Source organism: Helianthus annuus, chromosome 9 (genome assembly GCF_002127325.2).
Source record: "Helianthus annuus cultivar XRQ/B chromosome 9, HanXRQr2.0-SUNRISE, whole genome shotgun sequence".
Lineage (NCBI taxonomy): Eukaryota > Viridiplantae > Streptophyta > Magnoliopsida > Asterales > Asteraceae > Helianthus > Helianthus annuus.
Genome location: NC_035441.2, coordinates 154896340 through 154915355, shown reverse-complemented (window position 1 = coordinate 154915355; position 19016 = coordinate 154896340). Strand labels below are relative to the sequence as shown.

General features: G+C 34.4%; 1 protein-coding gene and 1 long non-coding RNA gene across 2 annotated transcripts; one reads left to right on the top strand and one right to left on the bottom strand.

The window, feature by feature from the left end:
* Window positions 1–7115: 7115 nt before the first annotated feature.
* LOC110910008 (proline-rich protein 4) lies at window positions 7116–9231 on the top strand. The gene is made up of 2 exons (XM_022154722.2): window positions 7116–7622; window positions 8340–9231. Exons 1-2 carry the CDS (start codon window positions 7454–7456, stop codon window positions 9068–9070), a joined length of 900 nt encoding a protein of 299 aa, XP_022010414.1. The 5' UTR covers window positions 7116–7453; the 3' UTR covers window positions 9071–9231.
* An 826-nt stretch (window positions 9232–10057) lies between these two features.
* On the bottom strand, window positions 10058–11652 carry LOC118482175. Its single transcript, XR_004867595.1, has 2 exons — window positions 11376–11652; window positions 10058–10318 (listed from the first exon to the last, which is right to left on the bottom strand). It is a non-coding gene; the product is annotated as an uncharacterized LOC118482175 (long non-coding RNA).
* Between the last annotated feature and the right edge of the window lie 7364 nt (window positions 11653–19016).

Below are 19016 nucleotides of genomic sequence, written 5' to 3'. Positions count from 1 at the left end.
GCTTAGCCGATTCGAATGCATGTTTCCGATTTATGCATAAAGTTGACTATTTTGCCCTTTTTGATATAAAACGTGATTTTTGGAAAAGTGAAAGAGTAGAAATCTTTATTTCTAATATATAAACTTGCACCGAAAATTTCGGATCAGTTGGTGGTCCAGATTGTGAGTTATGGCCATTAGCGTAAAACTATATTATAAATTTACATAAACGGTCCTTTTCGCGTAAAACCCGTTTCTGGCCACGTTTTGATACGAAACTCTTTACCAACAGAAGTAATATAATATTCTGGGAATTTTGATGATTTTTAATCAATTTTTGGCTGAACGGATCCTAGATCGCCTAGTCATTTCGGCTTATGTCGGTTTTGACCGTTTTAGCCATAAAATGAGTTTTACACATCCTTTTGACCCGAAACCTTTTTCTACTGATTTTATATGATGAATAAATTATTTTAAGTATTCTGGAAATATAAAAATCTCAGATTTAATTTGAAAACCCGAAAACGCCCTTAAATCGCATATTTAGCGTTTTAAGCGCATAGTGAGCGTTATACTTGTTTTAAACATATAAGACCTATACCTACTGATGTAAATTACATATTTTCATATAATAACAGTAAGTATAATATTTTGAACTCAGGTTTCCAGTTTTGGCATTTTTAGCCCTTGTGAATTTACTAAAATACCCCTACGGTGCATAGTTTGGTTTTAAATGATAAATTTGATATATGGGTCATACCCTACTGATATAATATGTTATATTAAGTATATTTGCTGTATGAACCAGACCCGAAACTCAGAGTTCTAATTTTACTCTTTTATTATCTTTTAAATGACCAAAATGCCCTTCTAAGGCATAAATTGGGTTTAAAATTATTCCGGGCAATATAGAACATAACTTACTGATATAATATCATATTTTAAGCATATTATCTCAGGGAACTTGCATCTGAATCATTTGTCTACCTGTATCGCCCTTTTTACGTTCGGTTCGGTTTACGTAACTAGTTTGCGTAAATTGACCGAAACGGGCCAAACGATATCATTTTTATTTCAAAATCCAGAATGTATTTAGTATACCCATATTATACAAGTATTCAAACTTGTCGGGTCTAAATCACATTCTATCCGGTCTTTCGCTTAATCGTGCGTAAACCGTATCATTCCTAAAACTAACCGGTCAAAGCTTAAGCTTAAATAAAAGACCGTTAGGAATCTAATAGGTTAATTATAAACCTTTGTTCCAGATTAGGAGGCCCGGTAAAAGCTACCAACACTTATCATTTGTGACTTATACTTGCTCAGGTAAATACATTTTGACTTATTTTCCCTATACGGGCTTGGGGTACGGTATTTAGAATACCGCTTGATCGGGCGCACAAGTCCTGCGCCTTATGGGTGTACAGTCTTGAATAGCTTGTGCGACTTCGTTTAAACAGTCTTGTCTTACTTAAAGGCTTTGGGGGGTTATTGACCGTGTCCCGGATATCCTTGGCATTATCTTACGAGATGGCCACGACCAGAGCACGGGGTGTAGGCGTACACCCGACGTGTATAACTCTTTAATGTGGTGTGTCATTTAATCTCTAGCCCGGACAGCAGATCCCGGGCCACCAGAGATATAAGTGCATGTAATTCGTTCACAAGTTTATATTGCATAAATATCCCAAGTTAATAAAAATATTTATGCCTTGTGCATTTAAATCAATTTTCAGTCATTTTCAAAATGAGTCAGTCGATTTGTATTTACCAGTGTAAACTGACGTATTTTTCCCAAAAGGTTAAGTGCAGGTACTATACGGAAATAGGCTGGTTGTTTCCTAAGAGCGTCCACTATAGTCTCGCAAGCTCGGACGACAATATATCTGTTGAACTATTTTTTTTCTTATTTTATTTGATCCGCCTGTGGATCCGTTTCAACTACTGTGATATTTATTATTGCAAATTATTTAAAAGTTGAAATGTATCTATTCTGCTTCCGCTGTGCATTATTATATTGTGTTGATTGTCTATGACGATGCCAACTACGTCACTGTACCCCACACCGGGCCCACCGGTGACACGTGGAAATCGGGGTGTGACAACACGTATTATGTTTTATTAGACGTTTAGGTCGTGTAACGACTATTAGTCTTAGTTGTTTATTAAGACTTATTTTGGAATCATTGGTATATTTTGAGTTACATCCTTGATGTATTATATAATCCCAAGGTATAAGTTTTAGTTAAAATATTAATATTTTAACTTAAATTACATTTATCCAATTATTTGGAATATTGTTAAAGTAATATATATTCAATTTGGGTTATTATATATATTCTACACATATATTTTCCCAAGCATAGGAATACTTGTATTTGTGTATATTCATACTTGTGTATTTTGCCACGAATTGGTGGTGTATTCCGATATGTATTTATACGCATGAGGGTACGTATTTTCTTGTATTTATTAAGTATTTCATACTTAAACTTGTGATTATTTTTCCGGAACATTATTTTTAGACAACTAAAAGTCACCACTTTATATTCTCAAAATATACATATTTTGAGAGGATTTTTATGGAAAAAATATCTATAATTTATTTGGCAAAAATAAGTATATTTCCATATAAATCTCAAAAATGATATATATATTTTTAAGATTGGTCTTAGAAAATATATTTTTCTAGTCTTCACCCCAAAATAATATATTTTTATCTTGTTAAGAAAATATATATATTTTTATCCATCAAAATAATATATCTTCTATTTGACAAAAATATGTTATATTTTTGTAATACTTGTAAAAATTCATATCTTGCCGTTTCCTTGGTTTCAAAAATATCGTTCACCACGTTTGTTAAGTTACGGATTTATTTCCGGAATATATTACTTATAGTCCATAAGTCCGATTGTCCGATATTCGGGTATAATTCATATATGTGTTTCTTGGAATTTTGGTAGTATTTTGTATTCCAAATTTTGGTATATTTGTGTGTTATATTATTTTCAAATTCCTAAAATAATATAACTACTACACATAATATACAAGTAACACACATATTGTGACATCTAAATATATTTTCCTAAATATATACTTAGTCACTTTTATTTATCAAAAATCAACCTCCAATGTTTGTATTTTTTGTAATAAAAATTATGGCAAACTTTTATGTGAAAACCATGTTCAAAATTTACTTATAAACACTTGTTTAAAAATATTTTTCTAAGTGTTTAATTTCTACAAAAATTTTGTCATAGTTTTCCCTTAAAAATGGAGGTTTCCATGCTTTCAAAGCATGTCATTTTCTTTTAAAATCATCATCAATCATCAACAATTTAACCAAGACTTACCATGAGCCAAGATCATGTAAATTACACTACATCATGAACTTGAAATTTTTGTAAAAACTTGTAGTAACTTACCATGTTATTTAGTAGGTTTAGTTACCCTTTAAAACATGGTTATTTGTTTGTAAATCACATTATTGAAAGATTTAGTCATTTACAACTTGTAAGATGATTTTTCCAAAAATAATTCTTTTGTATTTTTCTTGTTACAAACATGTTTCTAGTTTTGTTTAAACACTAAAAATCTGATTAGTTTACTTAGAAATCATGACTTTGTAAATCTTGTAAATAAACTTGGTTTCTTGAGAAAATTATTTTTGTAATCATCTATTTACAAGACTTTTAACATATATCAACCATCATCATACTCTAAAACATTTTTATTTTCAAGTTCGTGTGAAACATAAAGGATGATCATTATAATTTCTTCAAGATCCATCCTTATACTTGCTAGAACATGTGTTTAATCATCACCTATCAAGCCTTTCTATGGTGATCTACACCATAAACACAAGAAATCAACAAACAAGTTTCATACATACACTTAATCAACTTAGATTTCAAGTTATTTAGCTTTATGTTAATGATCATCTTCTTGTTTCTTTGTGATTTTTGAGTTTAACCACTTACATAATATTTTAACCATTATGATTAGAAGTAAAAACAAGATCAAGGAGCTTACTACTAGCTCTAATGGCTAGGGAAGTGGCACAAGAATGAAGATGATGATTATGGAAGAAATTGAGAGGTTAAAAGCTCCACAAGGTGGTCCTTCAAGTTCCTACACTTCAAGCCTTCTTAGATGATCTCCATACACCTTCTAGTGGCCTTGAAATGGTTGTAAATGAAGTGAAAAAGGTGTGTGTATATGGGGGTGTTTGAGCCGAGAGTTAGAGGAGGAAGGAGGAGGTTGATGGTGAGTTAGGAGGTGTAGAATGATGTTATGGTATTAGTTTATGATTTTATAAAATTCTCCATATCTTTCATGGTATATTTGTTGGTATATTCTCCAACAAAAGATCAAAAATAATCAAATAAAATCACTAGGTGGGACCCTTGTCCCAACCGTCCAAAGAGAGGGGGGTAAAGTGTAACATTTCAAATTCTAGTTTCTTGATTTAGTTGGAATGTAATGGTATTAGTTAGGTATTTTTAGGTTTTTAGTGTTTATGATATGTAATATGATGTTCGGTGATCATAACTAGCTTTGTAACACTAAAACAATGTTTCTAGTGAAAATTTGGTATTTCGAGTAGTGTCCGGTTGTTCGTTTCGTTACGGTTCGTTAAAGTGCTAAATTGCGCAGTTTCACTAAGTATGAAGCACCTTTTGTGACAGTTTCAATTCCCGACACTTTGTAAGTTATTCTGGACACTAATTTATAAATTTTGCATGATATTTTGGTATTAAAAGCTGATTTATAGCTGAATTATGGCTGAATTGCGCCGAATTCTGCATTTAAAGTGAGTTTCGGGTGCTTTTTAGTGCATTGTTTAGCTTTCGGAAAGTTTATATGTTAACCCTTGTATCCACACTTGGGTTTTAATGTATTTTAGATGTTGGACCTACTCCTAGGCCCTAATTCTATTGTCTGACTACTTTCTGCAGAAATGCTGACACAGTGTGTCTTACCGGTGAGTTTGCTAGTCTTTCTGACGCAACGCTTAAGGTAATGCACAAAGCAATATTTGAAGTATAAAACGTGCATGAATTCACATATATAGCATGTAATCAGACAATGTTGACATTTAAGCACATAATTGCAGATAATAAATAATAATTAAAACTGTACGGAAATTACAGGTTTTGTGCCAGTTGTCATATAACAAACAAAACAAGTTAATAAATACTATACCACACTGCTTTCCGGAATAAACGTCCTCGTGTTGTTGCTGCACAATTCGCCAAATACGTAACTGAGGTCGAACTAAGACATGGTGGAATTGTTTGACGAAATAAAGAAAAAATAGAAGAAACAATGTTCCCTACGTCTCCCTTCGTCGTTTATAAAGGCAGAAAACTGAATTCATTTTCAGAGACCAATACGGGTCGTATAGCCCTAAACGACCCGTATAGAGCTAACGTAATATCACATCCATCATTTTCTATCACTGTTGAGTGACATCGTACTACCTCGTACCTAATACGGGTCGTATAGACCTATACGACCCGTGTTGGGTTTGCACGTGACAAACAACGTTAGCCTTTGACTGACTTTGAGAATTGTTATTACATAATACGGGTCGTATGGGGTTATACGACCCGTATTAAGGGTGTCGATTTAATTTGCAAGGTGTACCAATTGTAGGAACCAAAATAAAATAGAAAATATAGGTTTATAGTTGATAGGATATCGAGGTTTATAGTATTAAGCTTTTGTAGCCTCACCAATGGGGTGGTGGTCCATTGGCAAAGACAAAACTTTTAAAAACACCTAGGTTGAAAAGAAGAAAATCTTGGGTTTAAGTCACACAGACTGCAGGAGATTAAAGAATTTAGCCGTTAAAAAAAAAGTTTTTGTAGCCACAATTAAAGAAAAGCCCAAGAGTTGAAATAAATTTAAAAACGTTCTATTCTTTCATTTTCTTCTTCACGTAAACAACAAAACAAGACTCGCAGTGCAACAATGCCAGCGTAGGAAACTTTATCTGATGAAGTTAATTTTCTTCTTTTCAATATAATTACCAATCAAGTTATATCTCTTTCTTGTGGGTAGATGTCAAAATTTCCATGAGAGTCAATTGGGATTAGATCGTATGTATACAAAAGAAAATAAATGATTTATATAGGATGCAGGCGACCAGTGGCGAAGTTTGAGATTTCCGACGGGGGTCGAAAACGTATATACCCAAAAATTTATATAGAACCGAAAACGTATATACCCAAAAATTTATATACGAAAGCTACATACATAACACTACTGAGCGAAAAGTTCGAGGGGTCGGGCGCTCCCCCGGCCTCTTCTAACCTGCGCCACTGCAGGCGACCCATTGGGACCACCTAGGTCCGGCCTGATAGAGTACACCACGTAACCATCACAACTTTGCTTGACGAATGATATATTTTGTATAGATAACTATACTTCATGCATTAGACTATCTCCAATGCTAAATGCGCCCTTAGACGTCTTTAGCTGCCACATCATCTGCCACATAATATCCTTACAAATCCTTAAAAACCTCAATTTCATCTCCAACCTTACAAATATCTTTACCCTTCTTAATTTCCACCTCATCACCTATTCATTACACACAATATTTAAATAAAACATTTTCTTTTTCTTACTTTAGGCCCACCTTATCGCATGAACCGAGACAAACACATGCCCTTGTGGAAGGGCATCTCACCTAAGGGCATGCTATGATGGATGAACTCCAATGGTAAGGATCTCTTAGGGCATCCAAGGACATGATCTCCAAGGGCCCATTGGAAATAGTCTTAGAGATAGTAATTGGGTGAATTGCTGTGTTATCCAAGAATGTTGAAAGGATAGCTATGAGCATGACCATGAGCCATGGATCTACCCTTAGCGTCACACTCTCATGGAACCTGTGGCCAACTTTAGCACTCCCGTGAACAATCTTGGTCCCATCTATCTGCCCCTTCCGGCTTGCATCTACATTCCAACATATAACAACTTAACCCACACAACCACACAAGTGAAAATAGTCTTTTTTTTTTTTTTTTTCCTTTAACAGCCAAAACGCCCGTGATAGAGCACAATAAACATGAAACAGACCCGAGAAACCGAGACAACGAACTAACTTATACTGTAATACAAAAATATTCAAACCATTTAATTGTAAATTGTGATTTGAATTATGTTTGTTTTACAAGTCATATAACAATAATTATAAGTATGTGTTTTTGATACAAAAACTGTTTAATACTATTGGATTGAAATTATTATTTTTAATTATTATCACAATAATATGTTTGTAATTTATTAAATATTTATAGCAAAAGCCAAAAGGTGCTCTCTTATTCACTGCTGGTTTGGTTTGGAGTTATACTGGTTTTTTCATGATTGCCATAATGAATCCAAACTCGTGAATTGGAAACTTCCCCTATAAACTCAACTGCTTCTTCAGCAGAAGATCGAATCATACTGAGTTTCCACAATGTCTTCATGGGTTTCATTCGTGATGTTTTTCCTGTGTCTCTCCTTCAACGGTGTCTCCTATGCCAGACACCGGAAACACCCGCATTCTGCGGCCACGCTTGTTGGAACCGTCTACTGTGACACTTGCTTCCGTCAACAAGTGCCCAAATCCAACCATTTCATTTCAGGTTCTTGTAGTTGTCTTGTTGTTTTTATCCATTTTGACTGAGAAAAGTAACAAAATAGACTTAACTTTCTAAAATTATCAATTAACTAAAGCGCAACAAGTGTTTTCGGTTAGATCTCAGTCTGGTACAACATATTCAAAATGACACAACAGATTATATTGTTTTGGCGTACCATATCCATATTGTTGTGCCAGACGCCCCACGAAAAAAAAAAAAAAAGTCTTTTTTTAAACTAAAATGTGGCTTAGGGGATTATAATCGAGGGTCTAATATGTCGGTGATTTGTGACAAGTGTTATCTGTCCATCGGTGGAAACTAAGAATAAAAAACAAAAGTCGATCAACTAATTAATTTCGTAATATCAAAAGCCAAGTTTATTTATTAGGAAAAAGTACAAGAATAATCATTGTTGACTTCAAAATTTTCAATGTAGACAAAAGCGTCGGCTCGACAAAAGTGGGAGTTGAGCCGGCGTTTTTTCCAAAGCTCGAAAAAGCGAGAACTTTGTTGGCGCTTTTGTCATACGTCGACAATTTAGCCGTCCCTTTTGTGCAATCCGATTACTAACCGCCTCAGCTAACGAAGCTTTACTTGATGCAATCTGATTAGTTTAAATAGTTTTAAAAACTTGAAAATTGATGTCTATTTCCAATTCAACTCAAAAATATATTTTCTTAATATTTTTCGTGATTTTCCTTTTTTTTTTTTTTTTTGTAGGGGCAACGGTGGCGGTAGAATGCAAGAATGCCGGAAAACAGACGTTCCAGTCAGAAGTAAAAACAAACGAAAATGGTGAATTTGAAGCCAAACTCCCAATCTCCATCGGTAAAAACGTCCACAAAATCAAAGGATGTTCAGTCACACTAATCAGCAGCGGCAAACCGTACTGTTCAGTAGCAGCCACAGCCACCTCTTCAGAAATCCATTTCAAATCCAAAAAGGCCGGCACCCACATCTTTTCCGCCGGTTTTTTCACATTCAAACCACAACTATGTAACCAAAAAGACTTCACCGGAAAAACTTTCCCACCATCACTTCCTGATCCTCCAGCACCCTTCTTACCACCTATCGATATTCTTCCTCCTCTTCCGGTGCCGGATTTACCCGTTCCGCCCCTAGTTCCGCCGCTACCACGGCTCCCTGGACTTCCACCCATTACCGGCCAAAAATCCTTGGAGAATGTTAAGTTGTCCGGCAAAAAAACTTTCGGTTTTCCTCCGAACCCGTTTCAACCACCGTCACTTCCGTTACAGCCTTCGCCGCCGTCGCTGGTTCCACCTGTGATTCCGTCGCCACCGCCAGCGCCGTTGCTTCCGCCTGTACCGGGTGTGATTCCGTCGCCGTCACCGCCGCCACCCGCGTTTCCGATTCCCTTACCTCCGACACGTGCGATACCAGGAGTCCCTCTAGTCCCACCAGGCATCTACTTGAGAAAAACCAACCCTTGATTATATTATATTATGACCGGTGTAACTTTTTAAGTAACATTTTATGCATATTCATTGTTTTCTTTTAACCTTGTACAATCTATTATATGTATTACAGTTAAGCGTATAGTGAGTGTAACCTGATATATTTGAAAATAAAAATTATATTTCTTTAAATTTTATTAATTTGAGCTTAATAAATTATGCTTTTGTTGTGATTGTGTTGAAGTATATGGTTTATAGTATAGGTGATAACTAAGTATATCTTAACCACTACTGATGAGATGTTTGGTTGAATAATAAATCGTAAGAATTACTTCCTTGTGAATATTGAACAACCTTGTTTTAGATCGCTCTGTTTTTGATCAAAATGTATCTCCCGTTCACAATATTCAATTCCATGTGATCTAGCTCTTCACTTTTCAATTTGTCTAGACAGAATATCGTTGTATCTTCAATTAATCACGTTCTCCCTTAAATAATCAATCAATTGTTCCGAAAATACCTAACTCTCTATGCTTTAGATAAACTTCACTTTTCAACGTTCATGGAAACATTTGATCATGGATTGGTAATTCATAGCCATGGAAGGTGAGGATGTTTCCCAGAGCACATGAGCGTTGGGATGGTAGAACGAACAAAGTAAAAAGTTTTGAGTGAGGTTAATGTTAGAAGGATTAAATTAAGGAGAAATGTGTATTAACCTTAACTCGACGGAGGCGTTCTCTCTGAGTTATAAACCCTAGTCTTTCTCCCTTCTCTCTATCTTGCAATTGTCTTCTATTGCCTTTCTTTCGCATCAACAATTGTGGGGAATACCTAAAGTGCCCTTTGGCACTGTAGATAAGGTTCGACATAAATTGTATATATACTAGTTTTTTTCACCCGCGCGTTGCGGCGGGTGCTACGACGAAGACTCGATGGGAATCGCATTTAGATGCACTCCTTATAGCAACCGAAAAGAGAATACAAAAAATAGTCCTATATGGCTAAAAGCATAAAAAAGTATAGTCCAACACGTTAATTTCTTAGTATTTCTGTGTGCAATACTCTATAAAGTTTAGTTGTCAAGCATCTTTTTCGTAAACCTAAAAAGTTGAAATTACACAAGAAAGAAAAGTGGAAATACAATTTAAATTTTTTCACATGATCATGTTATACCTTTTTTACTACTCCATTTCGAACATGATGCAAAACAGCTAGAACCGATGCCAGCAGCACTACAACTCACAGAACCAAAATGGCCACAGCAAGAACGGAAGTGGACAACTGTTGATGAAAACAAAAGTAAGTTAAAGTTAAGACGAACATAAACGGAGACATCATTAAAACGTCCCGTTCGCAAGCTTACCTAGGCAAAAAAAAGCAGCGGTAAACAGATGCTATTAGAGACCGTTTGAAGAACAACGGGGAGTTTCGGAGTGACAGGGAGAATGGTGAAGGAAAAAAATAGAGTTATCGGGTACAAAAGTAACACCGAGGGGGAGGAGGTAAGGGGGATATCTGGCGCCTCATATTTCTAACATGTGGCGATAACTGATGTGATACGAACCGCCACTTAAAGTTAATATCAAGTAGAGTTATATTAAATAGATACACATGTATACACATATAGAGAACTTATGGAAGGACCAACATATATAAAGTTTTGCAGCAGAAATGTATGCATCCAGTTTCTCATATCTAAGACCAAATCAGTGGTCATTTTCTAAATAACTGCATCCATTTTCACTACTTACAACATGTTAATTCAGCATTATTGATCACCCCTAGAACATACCTTACATAGACTTCCTTTATCCAAAGTATGATATTCTTCTCTAAATGCCATATGATGATATGCATAACAAAAACCTCTGTATCCACTACATTACCATACAACCAGTCTTTCAAAAGTTTACCTACACTATACTTGCAACAATGGCATTATTGTATGCAACATGCTTCATAATTATATAATAATTCAATTCAAAGACACCAGGTTATTGCATCTCACGTCCTCACAATGGTAACTCCCATGTCAATAATCAAATAAAAGTAAGTACAAAGTGTGCAGAAAAACGATTAAATTGGGGAAGAATTTACAGTTAAAAGAAAAACGATTAAATTGGGGAAGAATTTACAGCTAAAATTATACGTGTGCTTCAAAGGTCTCCCACCCAATTTGAATTCCAAAGCCCTAAAATTGCAGTTTGTCAACATTTTGAATATGAATTTCCCACACCAACCGCACTTAATAGATTAGAATTTTGGCACATATATCCTATTTAGAACGAATCATATACACATCTTAGAAATTTCCAAAAGGAAAACAAAATAGCTATACCTAAACCCGAAAGTGAAGATGATCGGCGGAAGCTTTCATTTTTTGTCGAAACCCTAGAGCGTTTTTGGTCGAAATCCTAAAGCAATTCCCGTTTTAGCTGTTGGCAGGTTTCTCATCGCGGCAGGCAAGAGTTCATGGCAGAACCATAGTTCCGGCGCCGTCCCATGGTTGATCCGTAAACACAATGATGGCAGATGAATTGTGGATGTTCTTTGAGCGGTGGAAAGATGGCATTACCGTAAATAAGAGCAAAAATTTGAGTAAATGTTATACTGTTCACAAGCATCGACGTAAATTGTATATATATAATAATTAATTTGGGGATTGGGCCTATGTTTATGTACTATTTCATTTTATATTAATTATGATCTCATCCGCTTTTACACCGATTTGACTCGTCCAATCAATGAATATGTAACGTGATTGGTTTAATTACGGCCCGATTATTAAAATCTTGGATTCACTGAGGAAAACATAACGCAATAAATGTATTGTAGGGCTACGAACTAAAGGGAGGTTATCTAGTTTGGGCATGGTGAAGCCACTTTATTGTGATGTGGTTTCAACCAATAATCGATTGCCTAAGAAAATAAAAAGAACTTGATAGAATATTGGAGAGATACTTGTGACTATTTTTCTTCATATCCCACAAAAGGAAAACAATCGCTATTTAAGGGTTATAGTGAAACTAAAACACTAACACTACCTAGAACATGCGCGAGTATGGCATCCCACCACTCCCCTTTATTTTCACACATTAAAGGTTTGTAAGATGTTTAGTGATTTGTTGAATAATATTTACTTGTGGTCCATGAGATCGTCTATCCTTATTTCATATCATGTGTTTGTGATGCATAGATCTCATAACGGCAACTTTTTTATGTTGATTTGTTATTTGTAATTTTCACGCTTACATACTTCAGTCGTGTAAAATATATCCGTCAATCTAATATTTGACTTTGAATGAAGTGCTTGATCTTGGTAGTGGTGGGTGCAAAAGGGTAAGCTTCTTATTTTTATATATACACTTATTATTAGATGTTTGCTTATCAATTGATGACAAGTTATTAACTAACACATAGTTGGTGTGATTCGCATTTGGGGTACTAACTAACACATGGCCGGTGTGTTTTTTATGAAATTTTTTGACTTCATACATTAGCTTTTATGTTGGTAGTGTTTTGATACTTGACACTTGCTATCAACATGTCTTGTGATAGAGTGACCTGATGATTTAGCATAAGATCATCGGTAAAACATAAACTCTAATTACGTAGTTTCAATCATTATCAATAAATTAGATACAAACATAATCACACTTACTTGTAAGAATCGAGATCTTAGAGAAAAAATATGATGATTCCATTTATCGATTATGATTATGATTTGGTTCTTATTATAGTGTCCTTGATTGATGTAAATCTCAAAGAGAGAGTTATTGGCGTGTTTTTCTCTATGCATAAGGTGTGCATTTTCAATGACATCAAGGGGGAATCCTATAACCTATATGTCTTACGAGCCCATTGAGTCATTTGACTAAATAAATGGCTAAGGCCACATCTAAATGAGTTTTGTCTAACATTCCTCCATTTGGCCGAATAACCATTTATGATGAGTATTTCGTTATGTTTGGCCAATTTAGGGGCTGTTTGGCAACTTTTGACTGCGTAAGTGCTGAACTAGTAAGATGTTTGACCGGATAAGAGACTCTGAGCCAGTAAGTGCTGTTTGATTGGAGCTCTGAATGATTATGCAGAATGACTATTTTACCCCTCTGAACTATTTTGCATCGAATAAAATATATCTGTTTGATTAGCGCTTTAGTGACTATACTCAATGATGAATAATTATAAAAGAAAAATACAAAACATGATTGAAAATCCAATTTACACACAAACCCTTCAAAGTCCATAAAAACATACTAAAATTTAAATAGATAATAATAGTTTGCCTATAATTATAATTTGAGGCACTATATTCGCTGTAAAGAATCCCAACTTCAAAATAGGAACCAACCAAACATTTGAGCAGGTTTAATCATTAGCATCAAGGTAGATAGGTAATATATTTTTTAGTAAGATATATTTATACAAATGATGAAGAGCAACATATTGTGTGGATATATTTATTCTTAGTTTACGCTTTAGTTTAACTAGGTTAGATTTAATATATTTTTAGTTCAACTGAAACACATGGTGCAATGTTAAGTTAGCAAGGGCATTTTAGTCATTTCATTTTTCTTTTTATTAACCCTATATTCTTTATTGTTTTCCCTCTCTTTTTGGCGCCCTTTCACCTCCTATATAACCAGAACTTGAAACCCTAAATTCTAGGTTAACACAGTTCGACCTAATCATCCCTCCTACCTATCTTCAATCTTCATCAATGGTGCAATGTCCATGTGTAAGACCCTTAGTCCATTTATACGATTTTCATATAAATTTCAACTATTATAGTGTATTTACAATTAATCATACACTTGAAAATGCGAATTTATTAAAACATTTTAAGAAATAAAACATTTCAACATTTGGTATGTAAATTCGCCGTTGAAAACGTGCCGACGAATCATTATGCGGAAGCTTGAATTCTTGATCGTGTTCGGTTCTTTATCGAGCTTGATCTTCTTCTGGCACCTAAAAGCAACCTACATTTCATTAAACATGAAATGAGTTAGTTATGATACTTTTATAATGTGTTTTTCAAGTTCTTAAGACCCAAAACAAACACAGCAACAAAATTGCAGACATTTAACCCGTCGCGTGCCGCGACGGGATGAGGATCAGGCTGTCGCGTGACGCGACACCCGTCGCGGGCCGTGACAACAATTCGCCTACCCTGTCGCGCGACGCGAGGGTGTGTTTTTGACAGAATGCTTTGCTTCTGTTGCTGTACATATCCAGCAATCCAAGTTTCGACTAAAATGATCATAACTTGATCATTTTTATCTGTTTTTGGTCACGTTTCTTCTTACGTGATCGTAATTCGATTCTCTATCACATGGAGTTAAAATCCGACGTCCGGTTTAACAAAATTTGAGACTTTTAAGCGTTCGGCTTAATATATAAATACCAATTTTTGACCCGTTCATGATTTTATCAAACAAAACTAGTGTGCTGCATACCGATTATCATGAACCTCATCTTATATCAGTTTCCTATTATTCAAGGTCCAAACCACGGGTTTCTTACATATTCTTAACCCGTTTTCGCTCATATGCTTATTTTGACCCGTTAAGGGTATTTAAGCATATTTTAAGCATGAATCGCTTTCATTCGTTTCTAGTTTCATATTTCCACATTTCTTATCAAATGATCTTCCACCACAACTATATTTGTGGTGGATTTAATGTGGTGATCAATATATTCCGAGTTTTACCCCTTGGATTATCATTTTACGGCGAAACGCATTTTAAGGCATTTAACTCACAAGAATCATACCTTTCGCTTTTATACGTGTCCTAAGTATTTACTTGATCAAATGACTTATTTATAAACAACCCATAAGGGTCGTTTGCTTGATTTGTCGATCAATGGCATTTTGGTCCATTTAAGCCTTTCATTTACGATGAATGATTTTGAAAGGCATATTGACCCAAAATCTCACATATTAAACTATGATCTTGTTTAAATAATCATTATGTTTTCAAAACACAATGTCTACAATTTAAATCACTCGGTTTACCTAGAAAGATAACCAAATGTCCATTTTTGACCTTATTTAACTCTCATTGAACCTTCAGTTCTAAATGAGTAGTTAACCTATTATACATAGCTTGCTCGGATCAATATATTGACCCGTTTTTAATACCTTGCTTTACTAACCGCTAATTAATAATGGCACGAATATCCATTAGATATTTTCTCCTGTAAGCACATAACTCGACAAATATTCATTAGTCGATATTGTCAAAGGGTGATACCTTCACCTTTTGACCCGTTTGGTCTAAATGACCGTTTATCTTTGCGAGATGACATTATTACCATCTCGTCTACATTACTCGCTCTGGTTTACACCGTACGGTCATTTTATTTATAACCCATTTCTTAACTCTTTTGACCCATTATGGCTTACGACATAAAGTGTCTTTAAAAACTAACGGTTATTGTCAACGAGTGACCGAATTACCGTTTAACCCTTGATGTTTATGTTGGTTTACCCTATAAGGTAACCATTAAAAACTCATTTTCTATTAGTCATTGCATGACTAAATAATCGTATTAGTCCTTTTTAACCATTAAACATGGTTTATTATTGTCTTTTGTTCCGACCCCTACATGTCGTGTCGGAACATCATAATTCAATTGTTAATTCATCCTATTTGTAATCAATACAATAAGAAATATTCTATAATTTAACAAGAGTGTAAGCTTTAGTTACCTTGCATCCGAATTATACTTTTCCTTTATTCTTGATTTGTTTGACCCGCTTCCTTCCCAAGCTTTCACCTAGCTTGTCAAGCGTCAAACTATCATTATAATTTGCAAGATGGTTATATTAGTCATAATCATTTACGACTATTCCATCCTATGATTCTTATGTCAATTTTTTTTTCATTCGATCATATCAAAGGTCAGTTTGACTTTTTAAAAGTCAACTGCTTATTAACATAAATAATTACACGAAGTAGCTCAACTACTCGTTTAATTACTTGGTCAATTATCCAGTAAGCATCATCCTTATGTTACCGTTTTAATCACTTATTAACCAAGTTCTTGTAATCATAATTTACCGAATTAATACACAATGATATTAAACATCATTGAACATGAACATATCATCAATTTTTATCATATCATACTAAACTCACTACTTAGCAAGTATGATTTATATACTTAAATACCTAAATTGTTCAAGTATTATCTTATTAATATCAGATATGATGATTCTATTCATGATTATATCATCAATTTCATCATATGATTAAAACCCACTTATCCTAGTGTGGTAAATCATATAATCATTCAATTCATAGCATCATATGTATAATTTTCACTTAGGGTTTTGTTCCTAAGCAAGTATACATCACTAATTCATTCATAGCTTCAATAATTCATTCATAATTCACGATTATGATGATTATTCAAATTTCACAACTTCACAAATCATCAAAATTTTACATACCTTATGATCCCCTAGCTTGGGTGATTGTTAATTCACGTTCAATTGTGAATTTGAGCTTTATTCGAGCCTTCAATTTGATGATATTGTTAGAACTTAGGGTTTTGAACTCTTGGGGAGTATTCTGGTCGAACAGAACACACACACATATGCGTGTTTTGTTTTAAACCTTGTTTTTATAATTAAACTTTCAATTTATCCAGCTTTGGCCCATCTTGTTTGGTTAGTTATCAAGTAGGCCACAACCTTCTTATTTCTAACAATATTCCCACTTATTAACTAGGTTAAACATTCCTAGTTAACTTAATGGGTTCGGGGAATTTATGACTCAGTTTATTTTAAGTCCCGTTAACTCGGGCCTTCTATAAACTTTATTTTTCCAAAAGGGCATTCTTTTTCCCTTTTTATTAAATATTAGGTTTAGTTATATAAATCTTAATATTTTTCCGGGTAAATTTTACCACTATCGGTACTTTACCCGTCTTTTAGTATTAACGTGGTTTAATTACCAAACCCGTTTTCGGGGTGTTACACCATGTGGTGCCCATACTGTAATTCGAACTTCGCATAAATGCAAACAATGGTAAAATCTCTCTGTCTTTTTTGGAATCTGGATACCGATTACTTGTAATCTGAATTGGGTTCATTGATTTACTAGATTTTCAAATTATGTATGGCCTGATTGTATATTTCATGGGAGGTGTTGATTCTGAACCACCATTCAAACGTATAAAACTCAAACAATCATCAATGGCTTAAATGTTAGCCAATGATTCAATCGGTTCAAAGAGAATCAAGAAAGTTGAATTCGTTAGACTAATAGCAGAATCATTACATTCTTTTGGGTATACAAATACAATTTCAAATCTTGAAAAAGAATCCGGCATTGCAGTTTCATCAGGTTTAGTTAATGAATTCATCAAACTGGTTCTTGATGGGAATTGGGATGAAAGTTTGAATTCGTTGCGAAACTTATCGGTTCTTGATGAATCAATTGTGAATTTGGCGTCTTTTGTGATTTTAGAACAGAAGTTTTTGGAAGTTTTGAATGTTGATAGGTTTATTGATGCTTTAAGAACTTTAAGGACTGAGATATCGTGTCTTTCTGATTGATCAAACACGGGTTCGTGAGCTTTCGTCATTGTTGTTATGTTCGCGTGGTAATGTGACTAAACCGGAGCTGAAACAGGAGGTGATTATTGATTTGCAGAAGTTGTTTCCTCCTGATGTTATGATCCCACACAGGAGATTGTTGCAATTAGTGGAACAATGCATAGGCTAGCGGGTAGATGCCATTGTTTGCATTCTACGACCGAAGTTCGATATTACAATATGTAGCACCAGCATGGACATATGCCCATTGGGATGAAGATTGAAGGGTAGGTAGAGAGGATGATTACGTCGGATTGTGTTATTGGGAATTTTAGGATTTCAGGTTCTGTTTATATAGGGTGTGAAGAGGGCGCCGAAAATGCAGAGGGGGAAATACAATATGAAGAATAAATGGGTTAAATAAAAGAAATGAAGACTGACTGATAATGTCCCTTAGGCATTCCCTTAACAAGTAATGCGCATGCGAGTTAAGTCATAGTTAGACCGAAAATTGTAACCTATAAAAAACCTTTTTGAAACCCAAATACAACAAATGAAACATTTGTACTAAACTGACAAAATGGACCAAACCACGTAGACTAAGATGCCATTTATTTCTTAACTAGAATTACGACCCGCCGCAATGCGGCGGGGATTCTTTAGTTATAACTAAGTCGTTTAGGATGCGCACGTTATGTTGAACCTTTCAAACGGGAAGAAAAAGACGATGTAAAAACGTTCACCCACACACGTACGTTGCGTCATGTTAACTCGCAAAAATTTAGAACGAAACGTAAAAACGTTAAAACCAAAGACGCACGTTTCGATGTGTTTAGTCACAAAATTTAGAACGAAGCATAAAGCGAAAAATTTGCCGGAAAATGAAAATTATAAGGGCCAAAGTTGAAAGTAAAAAAGACTGTGAGCATAGATTGCAAAAGATAAAAAGTTTTATGTTAAAAGTAAAAAAACAAATAGTTTTACGTTAAAGGTAATTTATGAAATACATTTGAGTGAAAAGTAAAAAAATTCATTTTTTTTAAAAAACCCTCAAAGCCGGGTTACAACAACCATATTCATAACCATTTTTTTCTTGACAAACCCTCCAAAACCAAGATTTACAAACACATCAGTAAAAAAAAATCAAAGTGGTTAAATCGCAAAATGGAAACTTTTAAATTAGAAGTGAAAAATCAAATTAATTCAAAGGGGTTAAATGTATATAAGATGAAAACTTTTGAATTAGAAGTGAAAATCAATTAATGAAAGGGGTTAAATTAACAAAGAATTAAACTATAAGTACTTAAATTGTCAAGATTAAAACTTTAAGGTTAAAAATAAAACAAAGATTAAAACTTTAAACTTAAATTGTCAAAGTTTAAAACTTTAGGCAGGTCAAAAAGAAAATTTCCAATTTTTTTTTGAAAA